A 19,152-nucleotide genomic window follows, 5' to 3' on the forward strand; every position below is an offset into this window, starting at 1 on the left:
GCCAAATATTTTTATTCATGTTTACAAACTAGAAAGCTACAGCAGGAATGTTGTGATGTGTTTAAGTCTAAAGAGAACATCAGTAACTTAAACTGATCCTGCTGTTTAATGTGCTCTGACTTGTCTTCTGCTTTCCTGCCCGTGCCTTCCCACCCTGTCCCCAGCAAACCTCCTGAGCTAGGCAGGGATGTGGGGGTGATGCAGGAGAAATGTGCTTCCTTTGCTGGGGAAACCTCACTGCTGCTTGTGCCCTCTTATGGCATTGCAGGACCAAAATTGGTCCCTGGAGTTGAGGTTGATTAATGGAGGGGACTGATTTTAGTAATGGGGAAAAAGAGGAGTCTGAAGTTTATTTTATCTATCTTATCTAGGAAATATTTTCTTCAACAATAAGGTTGGTTAATGTTCTCTGACCTTCTTTTAGCTTACTGATGGTGATGTTCCCATGGGTTCCTTGTTCGTGTGATGCTTTCAGGCATCTACTTCTATTTTTATCAATCACAGAGTAGCTTCTAGGCTTATGACTTTCAGCTGAGAGTAAACGATGCCACCCCCTGTGTTTGCTTTGCTGCAAGCGGCTCTTTGCTCTATTCACTTTGTACTGGAATTTTATTATTGTGACTAGCAAATCGGCCAGCTACAGGGCAGATCTGCTAACTCATATTTAAGGATCATATTTTTTCTTCAGACTTTCTCACTTATACCATCATATCCCTGGCAATTTAGCCAAGAAAAATATTTACCTCCAAATGTTCTAATCGTATGCAAAATGGCAAATGAAACAGGCATAAATACAAATATAAGCTCTCTAATTCCACTTGTTTTTGTATTTTTTCCCCGAATTAATGTCTGCTATTTTAATAATACCAATAATTTAATTGTCAGACACAAGTTCTTTGTGCAGAATTTGACTCACTTTAATATCTGATTTGTTTCTGTCTAGTTGCTTCTATAGATAAGGCCATGTGCTGATTAACAAGCAGCTACACATTCCTAATTCAAAGAGGTGGTAATCTTAAATAAGGCAGTCAAAAAATAGGAGGATGATACCATCCAAAAGCAAGGGAGAGGCCTTCTGCACTAATGTACGCATCTAAAAGTTGTATGTCCCATTATATTCAGTGAAATGAAATAGGCAGAAATCTAAAATATTGTTACTCACCAAATTCTCCGGTGTTAGAACTAGGGGGCACTCCCTGAATCGAGTGGATCAGTTCCAGGCAGATTAAAAAGCAAAAAGAGAAAACAGGACCTTTTATACTGAGAGTAATGAACCTTCAGGATGCGTTCCCACAGGACGTTGTGGAGGCAGATAGGATCCAAACGTTTGGAAAGGGATTAGATAAACTTGTGGCTAAACAGGTATGAAAGCAAATGGGCAGAGGTATATTCTGTAACCTGGAACAGAGATTTTTGGATGCTGGGACAGTATGGGGGGGACTAAGCTGCTAATAGTAACTAGACTTATGTGCCAGTCCCAAATAACAACTCCAGTGTCACCACCAGAGACATTTAGCTAGGTGGAGCAGATAGATGAACCCAGCAGGGTATTTCTTAAATTCATATAAGTCAGCGTAATCTGCCACTGGAGGTGTTCATTTCCCTCCACTGATTCTAATACGGCTCGTGGGTGACTGGCTTAGGCTTTGAAGTATAACTGTTAAGAGATATTATAAAGTTAGGTGCATTAATCCCACCCTAAAAGTCTAGCTGATTTTCCAAAGGCTGCAGAGAAAGTCAGTAACATAACCGGGAAATAAATCCTTCTCTTCGTGGTAGCTGGGCTGATCTCTTTAAAGTATCATCCTGCCTGCCAATCTAATTGAGTAAAAGAAGTTCCTCATCACTGCAGCTCAGGTAGATCTTGTTCCCTCCCCGATTTACCTGTTAGAAGAGCTGCTCTAGGTGAAACACTTGTAAAATTCCATCACATTACTGAGATGTGTCCCTTTCGGACAGACAAAACAGAGTAAACAGGAGCTTTGTTGCTGGTACCTGCTCGACTTGAGGCATGCGGGTCCAATCACAGATGAAAGAGGAGACCTGGGTGCCCTCCTAGGCATAAAAACTGTTTGCAATTAGTAAAGGTGCAAGTCACGCTGTAAAGTGTTTGTCAGTTTTATGAGGCTGAATTGCAAATGTTCTCAATAAACATTGCGCTGTGGCTCTGTGCAATAATGCAGTTCTTTCTCCAACTAATGTAAATGCAAATTTGATACCCACTCCTTAAGTCACGTAATGCATTTCAGAAATTGTTTTCTTGCAGGTCTATCTTCCCTATCCACCCCTCGTTCAGAATAGTTGTCCTAGCAGAACCTCCCGTCATTGGAAGTAGCACCCAGCAATGGTTGGGTCCAGAGTTCCTGACACTCTTTCTCTTTCATAATGTTAAACCTTTAAGCAAGAAGGAAGAAATTCAAATTATTAAAGAAATGGTATGTACATTCTTTATTTTAGCCATTTTTTTTCTGAATGTGATTATTTAGTGTGTACAAAATATTTCACTATTGCAGGCCATTCTGCATTTTTCAAATCCTGCTTATCTCTTGGTGGCATTGGAATAAATTAGCTTTCTTATCATGATATTCAATGATTCTGTAATATAAAAATGTTCTTTGACAAAATTGTATTCCTTTTAGGGTGCAACTGCAGCAACTGAATACTCATAGCATCTGCATGTAGCTGTATATGGATCTTGCATATCCTGCCATAAGATTAATACTGTTTTTCTTTCAAACAGATTCCAAATGTGCCCAGGGTTGCTGTGGAACAGTTGTTGTCATTAACACACAAGCTTCGGGAGACAAATGACGCCACAGTAAGCCCTTTTTTTTTTCAAATTTTCTCTCTCCTGCTGTGACTGCATGTTTGAACAAAGGCTGGGTAAAGCATGATCAACTATGGTGCTATTTTAGAGGCTGCCTGACGGAAAGAAATGGGCTCAGAAAATCACCACTCCTAACCATTGCACCACACACAGATTGTAAACTTTTGAATTTTGATTTACGTTTTTCAAATCTGCATGAGTAAGGCCTTTAGGAAATTGTCTGAATACCAGTAAAATCAGACAGAAAAGTATATGTTATCAGTGGGCTTACACACACGGCTAAGTGTGAAATATACAAGGAACCTTTTGAATAGGTGTGAACATAGTCATGTGTGTCCAAATGTGTTTTGTTAGGTTTGCTTTACTGTATGTTACTATATATAATACAGATCTTCAGTCATTGGAACTTTGATAGTAAGCAAAAGTTTGGGCAACTGCCTAACCATTATAAAATGCAGCAGGCAATAGTGAAGACTGGGAGTACAAAAGGGAAAACTCTGGAATTCCTAGCTGCCTTACTGCTACAAGCTGTTCTATTACAGTGATGACTATTCTATTAAAGTGATTTTGTCAAGAAAAATAAGTTCTGCTGACATAGTAACCACAAACTTCTTTAAAAAGATATGGTCAAATCTTAGTGGAAAGAAAAAGAAAGCATTGCTATAGCAACTTAAGCAGTGTATGATTTTAATGTATCTAAAATGTAAAACATTTTTAGTGGAATCCAGCAGTTTAGCTGGTATGTAGACATTATCCATTCTTAGTTTTTGTGAATTTAGCATTGGTAATGGTTTTCGCAGTGCTTAAGAACCTGAGGAAAGCTGAAAGGCTGACATGTTCCTCTTCTTTAAAAAAAAAATAATAAAAAAGAAAGTAGTAAGCTTGACTCTTAGGTTCACCTTTTGGAGACTGTTGTTACTAATAGTCTATTTAGCCTCCTCCGCTCAGTGCCGTAGAAATGCAGACTGATAAATGTGTTATATTTTTGACATATTTAGAGATATACCTTGCTTGAACCATTCACAAAGGCCTCCATAGCATTGTGGAATATCTAAATGAAGTGAGCGATGTTGGCTAAGAAGTGAGTCATAACACGGATCGAGGGAGGATTCTTGTAGATCAGCAGTGACACGAGCCATGTTGGCAGTAGCGTGCCTGCGTTAGGAGCAGAAATGTGTGCCCTAGGTATGCCAGGCTATTTATAGAGCTGCCTAAGTAAGTAATCCCCTGGCAGAGATTATCCTGAAATATTAGGGGTTGTTTAAAATGGTGTTGTTAACACTAGGAGAATACCTGGCTATATTCAGCCCGGGGGTGTTGCCTGTGTCACTGTAATTGTCTGATTTGCAAAAGAACCTGGAGAGCACTGTGAAGATGCTGTTGAATTAGATGCTGCAGGGGTATAAGTTACAAAGACTGTCACTAACCCAATTTTGAGTTTGTTGTTGTGCCATATAAAGATAAATTAGAAAGGGATAAAAGGAAGAAAGAGGAAATTTTATTAACTGAAAGCTTATCGCAGTTGCAAAAATTTGGAAGATGGGACACGGCTTCTCCTCTATGCTTATTTATACCTATGCAGAATCTGATACGGCATATATAAATTAGGCTTTAAAATGCCCATGTCCTTTGGGGTTGGGTTTTTCAGTGTGTCAGACAGGAGGCAGGAGGAGCTGCCTCCTCCGTCCCGCTCAGTTCAATGTGACCTGCACTTACCTCTATTCCTCTCCAAGGTTGTGACCTGGGGGGATTGCTCACCTCCCCAGAAATCATCCTGCTTGCAAGTGTTTCCAGTGCTTACAGTGCCAGATAATTCTGAAAATGGAGTGCAGTTCCCAAAGCCACTGGGAATTCTGGCTGTCAAACAGGGATCACAGGAATACCGCTCTCATCCCTCACCCTGCTTGTGCTTCACACGTGCCTGTGTCGTGAAGTCACACCTGGAATACCACGCTTACAGCTCAGGGTCTGTAAGGCTGGCTTGTCAGCTGGCTGAGTTCAGAAGATGCTTCAGAAGTCGCCCACCAGTGAAAGCACGAGACAAAGGAGTAGGGATCTTACCAGTTGTCACAGTCTAAATCGTCCGGCTCATCGCTCAGAGCCATGCTGCGAAGTGTTACCTTTTGCCTTCTCAGCATTGGAAATAAAAGTTCGGTACAATTTCATCAAACTTTTTTTTTTTTTTTTTAAATAACATTAATGCCTGTTGGTCAAAAATGCAGTTTTCCAGGGAAGAGAATTGGTTTTGAGAAATTTCTCGTACTTAAAAATGTTTAAGATGAAAAAAATTCCTGTGAATTCATGTATTGCTACCTTTCCCCCTCTCTCCTTTTCCCTTTTATTTTCTTGATGGCAATTTTTTTCAATGGCAACAGCATACAATGTTAAGATAATTACAATACACTTCTATAAGTGATTTTTAAAGGAAAACAAAATGTTTTGAAATTACCTAATTAAAATATTTCACTTGACCCAGTCAGAGTGTGGCGTGACTTATCAGATTGCACTCATTGCCGTGTGTTTCCTGCTACAGAAAGGACCCTGTTTGTATTAGCTACCCTTGTCCGGTAGGCGTAGTTATAGACAGATTCATTTCTGTCTCAGTTTTTATGTGTGTCTTTAAATAAATGATCTGTTTTAGTCTAGCTTTTTTTTTTCTTTTTTTAATTATTTATTGTTTTAAATTTTACTGCATTTGTTTAAGGCTTCCCAGGCACTGAGTCATTTCTGTAGCTCTTTGCTGAATCATGTCCAGTTTTTAACATTGGTTTTAACATGTGGACAGCAGAAAAGGACACAGTGTTCCAGCCACAGCCCGCCCAGAAGGCGTGAGCAGAGGTGATACAATCTTCCTGCATTGTCGTGTTTACGTATCCCCGACTCTTGCCAGGCCATTTTGCCAGAGTGTTACATGTGGAGCTAATATTAGTTTTTGTAGACCAGCTTTTAGGACATTGATGCTCTTTTTGATGCTCTTTTTTTTTTTTTTTTTAGTGACTAGACCCTGTATTACTGTTACTAATGTTTAGAGTTAGGTTTAAATAGCCAATAAAATTCAATTTTACACCTTTTTTTCTTATTGAAATAAATCTTAGCCTTTCGATGACATTGTGATTTTCATGGCAGTGAATTCCTGCAACAAGCACAGAACTACAGACCTGCAGATTAAAAAGCACCTCCGAACTAGAAGAAAAGTTGAAAGAATGGCTTTTTAAATTATTTTTTCTGTCCTGTTCCATTAAAATCCCACGTATCAAATAATTAAGGTACTCTCTATTTTTGACAGGCACAATCACTGGCTTCATCTTTATCTACTCGACAACTGTTGCGAATTTGTCGTCGACTGTCGCACCATCCAGATGAAAGTCTTCACTACGCTGTTAACAAAGCCTGCCTTTCCAGGTAGAAATGCTCCTTTTGGTGCAGGCTCAGGGGTTTCTTGGGCAATTGCTAATGTGCAAGAGCATTTTAAAATATATTTTAGTAGATTGCTGTCTTGCTCCTTGAATTCTGTAATTTCTTCAACAGTATTTCTGTGGTATTGTCAGACTTAGCAGGAAAGGAGGAATGGCATAGTACTGTTTTCTCATCTTCATGGAGATGTTTAATGTCATCATATAAATAAGACAGTCAGGTCTTCTTTATAACAATACTTCACTGTTTCAGAATCCTCAATTCAGGGGTATATTAATATCTAGCATGTTGTGTCTAGGTTTGCTGGAGACTTGGATTCAGTTCCCAAAACTGCATTAAAAAAAAACATACAAATATCTCATTAAAAAAAAAAGCTAAACATAATGTAACAAATGTAAAAAAAAAAAAAAAAAAAAAAAAAAAAGAGAGAGAGATTTGGAAAATTGAGTAGATCCTCTTCTGGAGAGCTGAGAGCTCTTTGGTTCCCCTCTAGAATATGAGATCCACTTGAACTGAATCAAGAGAGAAAGGTGTTTCCAAAAAATACTGTTTCTAATCAAACTCTAAATGGGTGTTGAATGAGATTACATAACTCCAGTCCTAATTTATTCCACAGTTCATCCTTATTGCAATATTGTATGACACTGTAGCCTTTTAAAATGAAAGCGTAAATTAATTATGTAATGAGTTACCTATAGGAGTATTTCAACTTATCTCCAGAATGATAGGCAGAAGATGAATTGTTGGAAAATGAGTGTAAAGGGAACAGACATTATTCAAGGTTTGAAGGTCCAAATGAAACTTCATACTGATTGTAGATTACATCAAATACTGAAAACTTAAAAAAAAAAAAAAAAAAAGGGAAAGTAACGTCTCTCTCATTTTTCCTGTTTTAGGTTTTTACCCAACCTTGCCAGGTCAGCTTTACAGAAAAATCTGGTGGATTCCGGTATTGAGACCAGTGCAGATGATATAAGGACACTAGAGGAGAAGGATTATACCTGTAAGCTTTTGATACCTTTTGTTCTTCTTTTCGTGAGTGTTACTTAGATGACTGAGCACATAAAGCTGTGGCAATATCCTCAAAAATAAATGTAGCTTGCTTCAGTTAGTTCAATTTGGCTTTGTTCTAGTGAGATAGAATTCATTCTTAATACCTCAGTATGTCTGTATTATCTATTGTAGCCTCAGCTCATGGGGCTTTGGTGCTTGTCACATTTCAGGATTTCCCAGTCAGTAAGATCTGTGTCTTCAGACTTTCTTGGTCTGCTTTGATTATATATTTTTAAGTTCTGTTATCACTGCCACTACTCTTCCAAAGGGTTACAGCCTTGCAGTGGTTGTCTCAGTCTTTCTCTATTTTGTGCTGTTCTTTGCCTCCAGTATTCCATTGCTCTTTCAGTTATTGCCAAAACCAACTGGCACTCTTGCATAAGTACTAGATTTATGTTTTGCTTTCATTCTGGTACACACTTAGTTTTCCTTCTTCTTATTCTCTTTAAATAGCTAATGTCGTTACATGTTGTTTTATCAGTCAGATGTCCAACTTGTACTCTTTTGCAATTGCCTTCAGTACTATGCATAGATTTCTCATTCTAACGTTTTCTCACTTCTGCTTTTTCATTCTTGCCTATCTTCTGGTCTTTGTGCTAGTTTTATATCTTTTTATGGCTTCTGTTGGGCAGCATGCTTTGAGTCATCCGCTATTTTTCCTTCACTAAACTTTTTCTTTCAATATATTTGATCTTTTTATTCATCAGGATTTCCCTCATTTTTGCACCTCTTCTGCATAGTTATTCTCAGTAGTGTCATGTATTTGGCTTCCTTGTTTTCACTGTTACGTCTTTGCATTACAAAGCACATCTTTTTTTTTATTTATATAGTTTCTGGTTTTATAGATTGATTTTATATATTTGTATATATATATGTGTGTGTTAATACAGACATAAAATATATGAAGGTTTGTGTGTTTATATGTATATATGTGCGTGTGTGCATGTATATACCTATACTTATAATTTGAAATCTTACCAGTTCTGCAGTGCTTCCTATTTACCACATTTTTCATCTTCATACTTCCCTTGAATTTGTTTAATCTTTCTCTGCTGTGTGCATAGATCATGCAAAAAAAAAAAAAAAAAGAGCCGTAATAAGAGGTGAAAATATATGTCTAGAAATCAGGCTATTTTCATTCTCAAACCTTGCCAGATTACAAAGTCATTGGCAGAGAAGTCAGAAGATAGCATATTATTATCATTTATATATGTGTTACTTTCCTAAGGACAGAAGTTAAGGTTCTCTTGATTTAAGAATTTTTTCTACAGTAGTTTCTTTTTTCTTGGAACTACAGCTGAAGATCACCTCAAAAACTGCAGGTGGAGCCAGGTGTCTCCAAGCTGTTAAATGTGTCCATTTTCTGCCATAAACCCATTTGTACAAAAACGCAATGCTGAAAGGAGAAATCAACAGTGACTTTACTTTGCTTAAAAGAATAAAGGAAATCACTAAGATACTACTTCTGCAGTTGAGAAAATGCAGTCTGACAGTGTTAATGGTACTTCAGTGACAAGAGTACTGAATTAAACCAGGGCAGCAGTCACAACTTCTAGTGTTTTTAAGGTACTTTTCCACTGAATAGTTTGTTAGATAGATGCCCTTTTAAACATTCTCTAGATTCTGAGAAATCGTATACAACAACCCATAGCCTGGTTAAAATTCATCAGTTATGTCTTGTGAGTGTTAGGGATGGCACATCTGCTCAGAGGATGCTCTAAGTAATGCGTTTCCTTGTTTGTTTCCCAAAAAATGTCTAGGTGAAATAAGCAATGGGATTCTGAAGATAGGGGCTGTAACTATGCCAATTTATAACCCAGCTGAGAAAATGAAAGTGCCTGATGTGTTGTTTTATGAAAACACTCAGGTAAGTACAAATTCCTGGGTTCACAGGTGCAAAAAAAGTTTGTTGTGCATGTACTATATGTATATGTATATATAAATATATGCATACACACATTATATACTAATACTATACAAAATATATATACACACTAATATACATGTACTATATATACCAATGTACATATTTACATATATTAAATTACATATATTATTGTGAGTATATTTCTGAAGGAGTCGCTTTAGGCTTAATTTGTTTCTCAGTGGATTGGATGCTTCTTTCAGATGCCTCTTTGCCATCCATTCATGAAGAGATGGTAACAATCCTGCTGAGTGCACATAAAATATGAAGTGACTGCAGTTGAACTGGTATTTTATTAGAATGATTTGATAAAATGCTTATTTTATTGCTGCTGCTGAACTAAATCACTCAGAGGGTGGTGATCAGTGGTGATCAGTCTAGTTGGAGGCCTGTAGCTACTGGTGTCCCCCAGGGGTCAGTCCTTGGTCCAGTCCTGTTCAATTTATTCATCAATGACCTGGATGAAGGCACAGAGTGCTCCCTCAGCAAGTTTGCTGATGATACCAAACTGGGAGGAGTAGCCGATACCCCAGAGGGCTGCGCTGCCATCCAGGGGGACCTGGACAGACTGGACAACTGGGCGGTGAAAAACCTCATGCAATTCAACAAGGCCAAGTGCAAGGTCCTGCACCTGGGGAGGAATAACCCCAGACACCAGTACAGGCTGGGGACCGACCTTCTGGAGAGCAGCTCTGCGGAGAAAGACCTGGGTGTCATGGTGGACGACAAGTTGACCATGAGGCAGCAGTGTGCCCTCGTGGCCAAGAAGGCCAATGGGATCCTGGGGTGCGTTAAGAAGAGCGTCTCCAGCAGGTTGAGGGAGGGGATCCTGCCCCTCTACTCAGCCCTGGTGAGGCCGCATCTGGAGTATTGTGTCCAGTTCTGGGCTCTACAGTACAAGAGGGATGTGGAGCTGCTGGAGAGAGTCCAGCGCAGGGCTACAAGGATGATCAGGGGCCTGGAACATCTGCCCTATGAGGAGAGGCTGAGGGAGCTGGGCCTGTTCAGCCTGGAGAAGAGAAGGCTGAGAGGGGATCTGATCAGTGTCTATAAGTACCTCAAGGGAGGCAGTGAGGAGGATGGAGCTGGCCTCTTTTCAGTAGTGGCCACTGATAAGACAAGAGGAAATGGCCAGAAACTGAAGCATCAAAAGTTCCACAGGAACTTAAGGGAAAATTTGTTAATAGTGAGAGTGACAGAGCACTGGAACAGGCTGCCCAGAGAGGTTGTAGAGTCTCATTCTCTGGAGATCTTCCAAACCCACTTGGATGCAGTCCTGTGCCATGTGCTCTAGGTGACCCTGTGTGTGCAGGGGGGTTGGACTAGATGATCTCTAGAGGTCCCTTCCAACGTTAAGGATTCTCTGATACTTGTGGCTGGGTCATCAATTCCTTTCAGACAAGGTGTTTCACAGTCTTATAACATGAAGTTTTCCCCATTTCCAGGACCTTCCTTGTGCTATGAAAGCGATATGAGGAGGAATTAGTTTTTTTTGAAGTCTATCCCTGTTCCCTGTAGTTTTATTTGAACTGCTTTCAGCATACTTCTAGTATACTTACTGACAATGTCTTGGGCCAAATCACAGCCTCTTTCTAAAAACCTGCTTATAAATACTCACTTGTTAATCCATTTTTTGAATTATGCAGAATACAAGAGTACTAAAAAAACTAGAGCAGAGTGATTTGACAGATACAGGTGCTGTGCATTTCTCATACCTTTATGTCATTTCCATGTGATCACAAATCCTAACGTCTCCTTTGGCTACTAACCACTTTGAGCCAGTCAACATGTGAGAATTTCTTAGGAAGCGCCATGTAAGTTGGTAAATCTCTTTCATGAGGTTACTGTTTTAAAAGTTCTGTTGTAACAAGCAGCAATGTCTGCCGTTCCCATTCAAGTTCCCCAGGGTTTGGCATTGAAAGCACTCTTACCCCAGTTTCTCACACTTTTTGACTGGTTTTGAGGAACTCTAATGTGTATGTGAATGGAAAGAGAATAACAAAAATAATAAGCAAAAAACTCTTTTGTGAACACAGTGAAAGGAGAGGGTTTGGGGATTGTGTTTTTCCCCCTTTTGAAGAGGTGAGTGTGCTGCAGCTTTCCCTTCCATCCAGCATGGAGGCCTCAGAACTGTCACTTCAGGGTATCCTGAACCAAGGGAATTGCCCCCTGGGTGACCTTGAAAATATTTTGCCTCTGAAAGGCAGCACTGACAGCTCTTGTGAAATATTTTCCTTTTAGGGGCCTGGGGTGGCTGTGCCTACTTGGTGAAGTTTCTTTTCTCCCTCCCCCCCCATTTCTCTCTTCCTTCCCCCCTTGCTTGCAGATCCTTCACAGCGCAGGGTGCTCTTTCTGCTAAGGGGTGTCACCTACTGAAGGTCATGACAGGCCATGTAAGGGCAGCAGATGACTGTCATCATCTTCCTCCATAACTTTTCATATGAGATCTTTTTTTCCATGTTGCCATTTCACCAAAGTACCTGGTTTGGGTCACACTGAAATGAAATCCAAAGGCTTGAAATGCCTTAAGTTTGTGCTGCTTTTTCCATCTTCTTGTGCAGAGCTTCAGTAAGTGTGACTGAGCACATCAGGGCAAACTGCACACAACCTGTTCCCAGACATTATTTATTTCCTTTGTTTAAGCAACATGTTTTTAAAAAGTGCTTTGTAAAACAAACTGCTCCGTATCTGTGCCTGTAGTAATGTGGTCTGAGTGTGAAAGAAAACAATGACCAAATGCCAGTCAGAGTAGCTTTCCCACTTAAAAATGCAATTTAATCTTAGGTTAGGTTTAATCTTAGCTGTCTAGTGCAATACTTCCACTCTGGTGTCTAAACACTAGAGAAATAAATGAAAACAGGGAAAAAACATTCTAAGCCCTTTGCAGTGTGGTGCTATATAATGAAATATGTATCTTTGTCTTATGTATCTTTGGTCCTGAAACATTTCATATTTCCATGGAATTCAGCATTGCTGTGAAACATGACTGTCTCCTCGCATGGCACAGGAGTGGAAATGATTTTTAGGTGATATGTTAAATGTCGCTGCCATCCTTTTCTTAAGAGAACCGAGATTGATTAGGTGATACAGCACAGATGTCTCTAAATAGAAGTCCTCTGTGGAAGCATTTAGTCTATAATGTCTGCCTGTATCCTAATACAATGCTGATTTAGTTCCTCTTCAAGAAAAAAAAATATACACACCCTTTCACACACACAAATATCGGTACATCAGTATCTGTTGTGGGAAAGCTGGACGGGAACTAGCATGTACACACATTAGTGCAATTTAGGATGAGGAAAGAAGTCATCAGAAAGAAGTACTCCTGCTTGAGCAGTAAAATCAGAAGCTGTGATAAATATGCATGGTATGACTGACCTGCTTGAATTTGTTATGCTGTAGCTAGAGAAAGTTGCACTCATCAGCTATATGTTTCTGGTGTATGTACATGACAGAAAATACTGTAATTTGCCTTGAAGCCCTCTCCTAAATTGTATTTTGAGTATTCAGTAGTCTTTTGACATGTCCGATAAGGATTTTGCAGAATTAAGCCGTGTTTACAAGAGTTTCTTCCCTACCCCCACCCTCTTTCCTGCAGAGATTTAGAAAGCTAAAACGGCTTTCACACAGTTGCAAGCTAAATATTTCTGTATGCTCTGAAAATACATCAGAACTACTGTTGGTTTATTTCTTCTTTTCTTTTCTTTTTCCCAAATCAAATATTAAAGATGGGATGATAATGGGAAAACAAATATGTTTATCTAAAGGCAAGCAATCATTTCTCTAAGTAGATTGTCTGACCTACTTACAGATGACCTATTTTCCCGAGACAGAGTGGAGGATATACAAGACTGTCACTAGTAAAGTAACTTGCTTTGCTATGTTATCTTTAGCTCTTTGGATCCTTTTAAACAAATTATTTGTGAGGAACAAGATACGGTTCAGTTTTGTACAGCATATGAGTCACCTTATGAGTACTTCCACTTCAATTAGGGAGTCTAATTATGAACAACTTCTAACTTCTAACGTTATGAAGTTGGGCTTACATTTTACTATCCTTATATTCCCTGAAAATGAAGTTTAACAGTGATAGAAGGATGTACTTGTCATTAAGTGACACTTGTCATTTTTTTAATAATAAAAAACTATATAATTTTTATATTCATATCAACTCACTTTTATTATCTCTGGCTTCTATAAAATTTCACCCTGATATGTTTGTCTGCCTTTTTTTTTTCCATGTGATTTGTGAAAATGGTCCTTTTTATTCTTTGTTACCTTGGTTGCTATAAATTTGCTTCCTGCTTTGTGAAATTTCAACGTTTTAAGTAAAATAAAAAATGAGGTGTTTGTAGTAAATATCATATCGCCTGCAATGTAATTAGTAGAGCCAAAAGGAACTATATTTAAACAAGTTTCTTAAGTGAAAATTTCAAGCATCTATTTTAACTAAATATCAAATTTATCTCTTTCTACCTGCATTGGTTCTTGACGACTTATAGCGAACACACACTTGCATGTGTAGATGTAGAAAAGAACCCTAAAATCTGTTTCAGGACCCTTCCCCTTACGATTTCTTAGAACAAAACGTAGGCAGTCAGTAACATCCCACATAATCATTTCTCTTAACTATCCCCTGTCCTCCCAAAAGCTTAGTTAAAAGATGGGCCAGGCTTTTGGTCTGTGACATGAAGAGGGACAGTTTCCCAAATAGCGAGCCTGGAAGTCATTCATAGCTTAAAAAAAACTTCCAATTCATATGCAGAAATTTGTAGTTGTATGCTCCAGGAGTACTATTTTCAGAAATACTAATTACTGCTTACTTCATTATTCTCTGTTTAGTTTAAATGTAACCCTATATCATAAATGGAAAATGGAATGACAATAATACTAGAAGAATCAGAATGGGATTTGAGGCCTGACCAAACCTCATTTTTTTTCTTGCTGTCAAGAAGATTTTTTTCTCATTTTTTTCCTTGCTGTCAAGAAGATTTTTTGAATCTTCCCATCTCTTTTTCTTATATCCTGCATGGCAATATTGCTTTTCTCCCTTGTTTTGCATAATTAAATTGTATTACTGTCTCTTACTGCCTGCTCATTTAGTGCCTAATGTTGTGAGCCCAGAAACTTACCCACAATCTCCAGACAATTATCGTACGATGTATAATTAAGAGTGTAGTAAACTATGCCGGAGGTGATAAAGTAACTGTAAGATTTTCATCTCTCCAAAACAGCTGAAGATTAGTCAGTCTGGTATTCTGGACCTTCTTCACAGCTGGAAAATAATCATGCGCACATAAATGATGGCTCTTACATAGTGAGTGACAAACATCCAGCTAGGCTAAAAGGAAATACATTATTCATCGTTGCTGAGAATTAAAACTATCTAGAGACATCAGACCCTGCTGCAAAATAACTGGAGCAGATGAAATGCATAAGTAGATTTTAGTATTTGTGTTTCATTGTTTCAGTCACTGCATGGTTTGCTATTATTGGCTGAGAGAGTCTTTCTGTAAAATAATAACCATAAGTATAATGCTAAAAATATTTCAACCAAAAGTCCTGAAAGTAATATTCGTCCATACTACTTTCAGTACTGAATGTGTAAACTTGAGAGTACAAAAACAGGACTGTAAGTTGTGTCCTTTTTTTCTCTAGCACATGATGGTAATGGAGGATATGCTTAAAGACTTCCTGCTTGGAGAACATCTTCTTCTGGTTGGCAATCAGGTGAGTTAAAAATTTCTTGCAACGCATGTAACAAGCTCATTATTTAATGAAATAAAATCTCTTCTTTTTTTCTCCAATGAATTTGAATACATTTGTACCACTGAGGTATTTGATCCACTTATTTATTTATTTATTTATTAATATACTAATCTACTACCCAGGTATTCTGTGGGCATATATCTATGAAAAATATGAATGCCTTTAAATGTCCTTTTTACATTGCTATGTAAATAAAAAGACAAAATCCTGACAGATGTGTGTGACATAGTTTGAAAGGTATATTTATTCCTCTGAAGCAAAACACGCATTTATTATATTCAGAGTTCATAAACAGCTTCCTTTATCCTTATTAGTTTTCCAGTAATCCAGGACTTTTTTTTTATGTTCATGGACATTAGTATGTTTGGTATGTGCAGCCCACATAAATATTAAAAGGGTAGGTCATTTCTATTTTATATTATGCAATCAACATTCTCAATTACCAGGCTTTTAAGATTTCAGATTCTTCTAATTACATCATTACAATTAAAATCTTTGGTCAATAATTCTGAATGCCCTTGATTAACATGTATCCAAGCGCTTGTTTGAAATATCTAGTGATGGATGGCCCTAGATAAGGAGTCCTGTTAATGTATTACCCTAGCAATCACTCTAATGAAAATTGTTTTTTTTTCCTAAGTCTGACACCTTTTTTTGCTACTCCAATTTGTCACTAATTTAACATCTTAAAATGAATAAGACCAAGTTTAAAACTATGCCACTTCTGGGAAGAATATTGAAAGATGAAAAAAGAAATTGGATTATTTTGATAATCAGCTTCTCATCATATACTTGTTTCTTATCACCTCTTCTTATCAGCTCATCCATCATCCTCCTTTCTTACTACGTTCTCATCACCTGAGGGTGCTTTTAGTCACCCTAAGCAGATACAGAATAACCATTTAGTTGTTTGTTCACTTATCTTCCTGTTTATTGAGTTTGAATTGATTGCGCCATATTGATTTTGGACATCCCTTCAATCCATCAGAAACCTTTGAATTTAGGTCTTTTCCTCCTCAGTCCTTTCACCCTCTGCTTACATAGCGCTCAAGGGCGAGTGAGTGGGTCAGGGTTGGGATGAGGGAGGCCCAGGGCCAGGCCGGGGCTCCTGAGGCCCAGGGCCCCAGCGAGGCTGCTCACGGTTGCCTCAGCTCCGCCAAGTCAGAGCCGCCCCAAAGCAAGAGGTGGAGGGGAGGATGCTGCAGCGTCCGCTGGGGCGCTCAGGCCCCCGACACATGCTGCAGATATTGCCCCAATTTGTTGAAGAAAATTTTGAAGATTACATGAGTACGGCTTACGAGGTATAGGGTGTTCTTCCAGAAGTGATGTGTTCTTCTTTAATAACTGAATTTAGGCCACATTTTTCAAAGCTTGCGAAACTCTCATTGGCAATGGTGTTAAAAGATTTAGTTGAGTCAAAGCATAGGAACAGGTATTTCTTTGATTCTAGACACCATCTCAGTCACAATGAAAAATCTCAGTAAAAAGAAAAATCAGCTATTTTGCTATGTTTTGTACTTGTCAAATTAGTGTGAGTTTTGTTTTCGTTTCTTAATTGCTGTCCTGCTTTCTAAACGCTTTGTGGTTTATTCTTTACTAATTCGTACCACTGTTTTTCTTTTGACTGATTTGGATCAACTAGCTATATTTTTAAAATATTTTTTTGACTATTGCATTTGCTTCTGCAGACGTGCAGGATCACACCCAGCATCCTTGATTTTTCAGACATGATTACTAAACCTTTAGAAGTAGAATTTTAAAACATTTAATTCCTTAAATGTATCTCTGTAAATTTCCTTAGCACCGGATGAATCCTGTTCAAGTAATTTAAAAGCGAGTATAAGTACGTATGTTTTTGTGCTATATGCAGTTACTTTTCCATTGAAACTATTTGAATTTTCATCTTCTTTTTGTGAAGTGTATGATTAAAAAAAAAGGTTCTATGCTGTTCAGTTACTTTAACAGTAAAATCTGTAATTAGAATTAGCTACAGTTTTATGGTTGCCTGCTTGATACATATGTCAGGGCATGTCTGTTTTTTCTATTTGGAAGAAATAGATAATGGGGCCTTTGGGTGGAGATACAAAATGTTTTAGTTCCTTCCTGTTGCATTTCTTGTTGGTGAATGAATGAATCATGGAAATTTGGTATAAATAACTGACAAGTTAGATGCTCTGAACCTGGTTTTTCAGAGTATATTACGAGCATGCCTTTGAAAGCCTTGGTATTTAAATAGTTGACATGTACCATAGAACATAATTTGGTCCGTCAAAATTATGAGTATGTATTAGTATCTTTTTACAGCTGTGACAGAATGTGCATGTCTGTATGCATAGTCTTTCTTTTGTAGGCAGGATTTGGTTTGTGGATTTCCTCTTTCTCCTCCATCATTTTTACAATATACATATGCAAAAATTTCCTCTTGGCCTAAGTCCATCCTTTTTCATTTTGAAGCTGTAAATGTCACCTGTTTAGGAAATCTTCTGGTTAAGATCTCAGTGGCAGGAGACCTTTAACCAAGATTTTTTCAAGAATTGAACTTTAAAGTTCGGTATTAGAAATTCAGTAAATCTGAATCCAGGAGGGTATTAGGCAGTGTCTTTTCTCTTTGAAACTGAGGATATCTTGCAGAGAAGTGTGTTAGATACTGACAGATATGTTAGGAGTAGTATTCAGCTTCTGAAGTTCTTTATAAGCCATTTGATTTGCCTATGTTGCTTAACAACCCAGAATTTTGCAGCATGGTTGTATTTTATGAAATATGGCTTCATCTAACTCTTTGGTTACACTGGCTGTTGATTTATTTACGGTGCCAACTGGGGTGTGCTTCTATTTCACATGTAAGCAAACAGGTTTCTTTGGATTCACAGGAAAGGCAACAGATAGAAAAGAATTCTCAGCTTCTAATTAAAGGAAATGGCAACACCTGAAACATGACTTCAGATATTACTTCCTGAATGAGCCTGTTTCCAGTATGAGGGTGTGAATGAGACCCTCTCTAGTTTATTAGGGCAAGTATAATGCAGTTTGTTCCTTGGCTGAAAAAGCTGCTATTTAGCATTCTCCAAGCAACAGACAAACAGCAGTAAGAATCCTATTTAGTAAATGTTAACTTATTCTAAATGTTTCAATGACCGTTGAGGTGGTCAGTACTGTGTAACTCCTACACTGCAATAATTCCCTAATCGCTCAAAACAGACTGAGTTATTTATTCTTCCTTCCAAGAAAGACTTATAGACTTACTTTTTGTGAAAATTTTCCTTAGAGAGATTATGCAGTTCATGGATTGCCTGTTACTTGGTATCTTTTACTGTCCTCTTGAATTTTCTGTCTCTGTAAGATAGGAGAGGAATTATGTGAATATATAACATTTGTTAAAATGGAGAAAAAAAAAACTTTAAAATAGCAGGCTGAATAGTGGCTGAAACACTTTTTCTTGCTATTCTAAACTTTGCATTTCTCAGGATAGCCTTTGAGAACTATTGCATTTGCGAGTCGTGTCAAAAGAGGTGTTGGATCTTTTCACTTTTATTGGTCCTAGATGAAGTCTTGGCAAATGTCTGCTGTCTTTGGAGAGGCTAAACAACGTATTCATAGTTCTAAGAGATTTCTGACTTTCTGAAGAAAGTCAGATCCAAGTGAGAATCACAGCCTCATCACTTGTGAATTATTTTATAACCCTAAGCTATAAAGCACCTAGCCTTGTGTTAAACAAAATTGAATTGTTTTATTTGGCATAATTTATAGTGTGAACTATTCAGATAGCTGATGGAGTAAATTTAAGAGGTTTCTTCACAGCAGTAGAACATGAATAATTGTTTTTAGGACATGATGGACATTGGAATGTCATGTCGTTTTTCTGGCTTGCTTGTTGCTTGTATTCTCTTTTCAACAATAAATACAATTGTGATAACAGTAAGAGTAATCAGAAATGCCAAAAGCTGCCAGTTAAATTTCTTCTGAATACAGACAGCATTGAAATTTTGCATTTCTGCATTTGATGGCATGGAACACAGATTTTCACCTTGTGCTTCTTGCTGAAGGTTGTTTTCCCGCTTCTCCCCTTCCCCAACCAGCTTTAAATTTAAGGAAGGCAAATGGCAAAGAAACAAATCCTTTCCTGAATACTGTGCAGTCTAGTTAGAATGTACAAATGAGCGGAAGT

General features: G+C 38.0%; 1 protein-coding gene across 1 annotated transcript in view; it reads left to right on the plus strand.

Annotated features, from left to right (window-relative positions):
* VWA8 (von Willebrand factor A domain containing 8) overlaps positions 1–19,152 on the plus strand; it is a 158,804-nt gene that overhangs the window by 53,817 nt on the left and 85,835 nt on the right. The window contains exons 15-20 of the mRNA XM_088530943.1: positions 2,267–2,435; positions 2,741–2,818; positions 6,114–6,229; positions 7,138–7,244; positions 9,055–9,161; positions 14,877–14,948. Of these exons, the coding sequence (XP_088387069.1) occupies positions 2,267–2,435; positions 2,741–2,818; positions 6,114–6,229; positions 7,138–7,244; positions 9,055–9,161; positions 14,877–14,948 (649 nt within the window). The remainder of the gene's footprint in view (positions 1–2,266; positions 2,436–2,740; positions 2,819–6,113; positions 6,230–7,137; positions 7,245–9,054; positions 9,162–14,876; positions 14,949–19,152) is intronic.

This window comes from Tinamus guttatus, unplaced genomic scaffold (genome assembly GCF_059628265.1).
Source record: "Tinamus guttatus ecotype Peru unplaced genomic scaffold, ASM5962826v1 Tinamus_guttatus_pri_ptg000394l, whole genome shotgun sequence".
NCBI classification, from domain to species: domain Eukaryota; kingdom Metazoa; phylum Chordata; class Aves; order Tinamiformes; family Tinamidae; genus Tinamus; species Tinamus guttatus.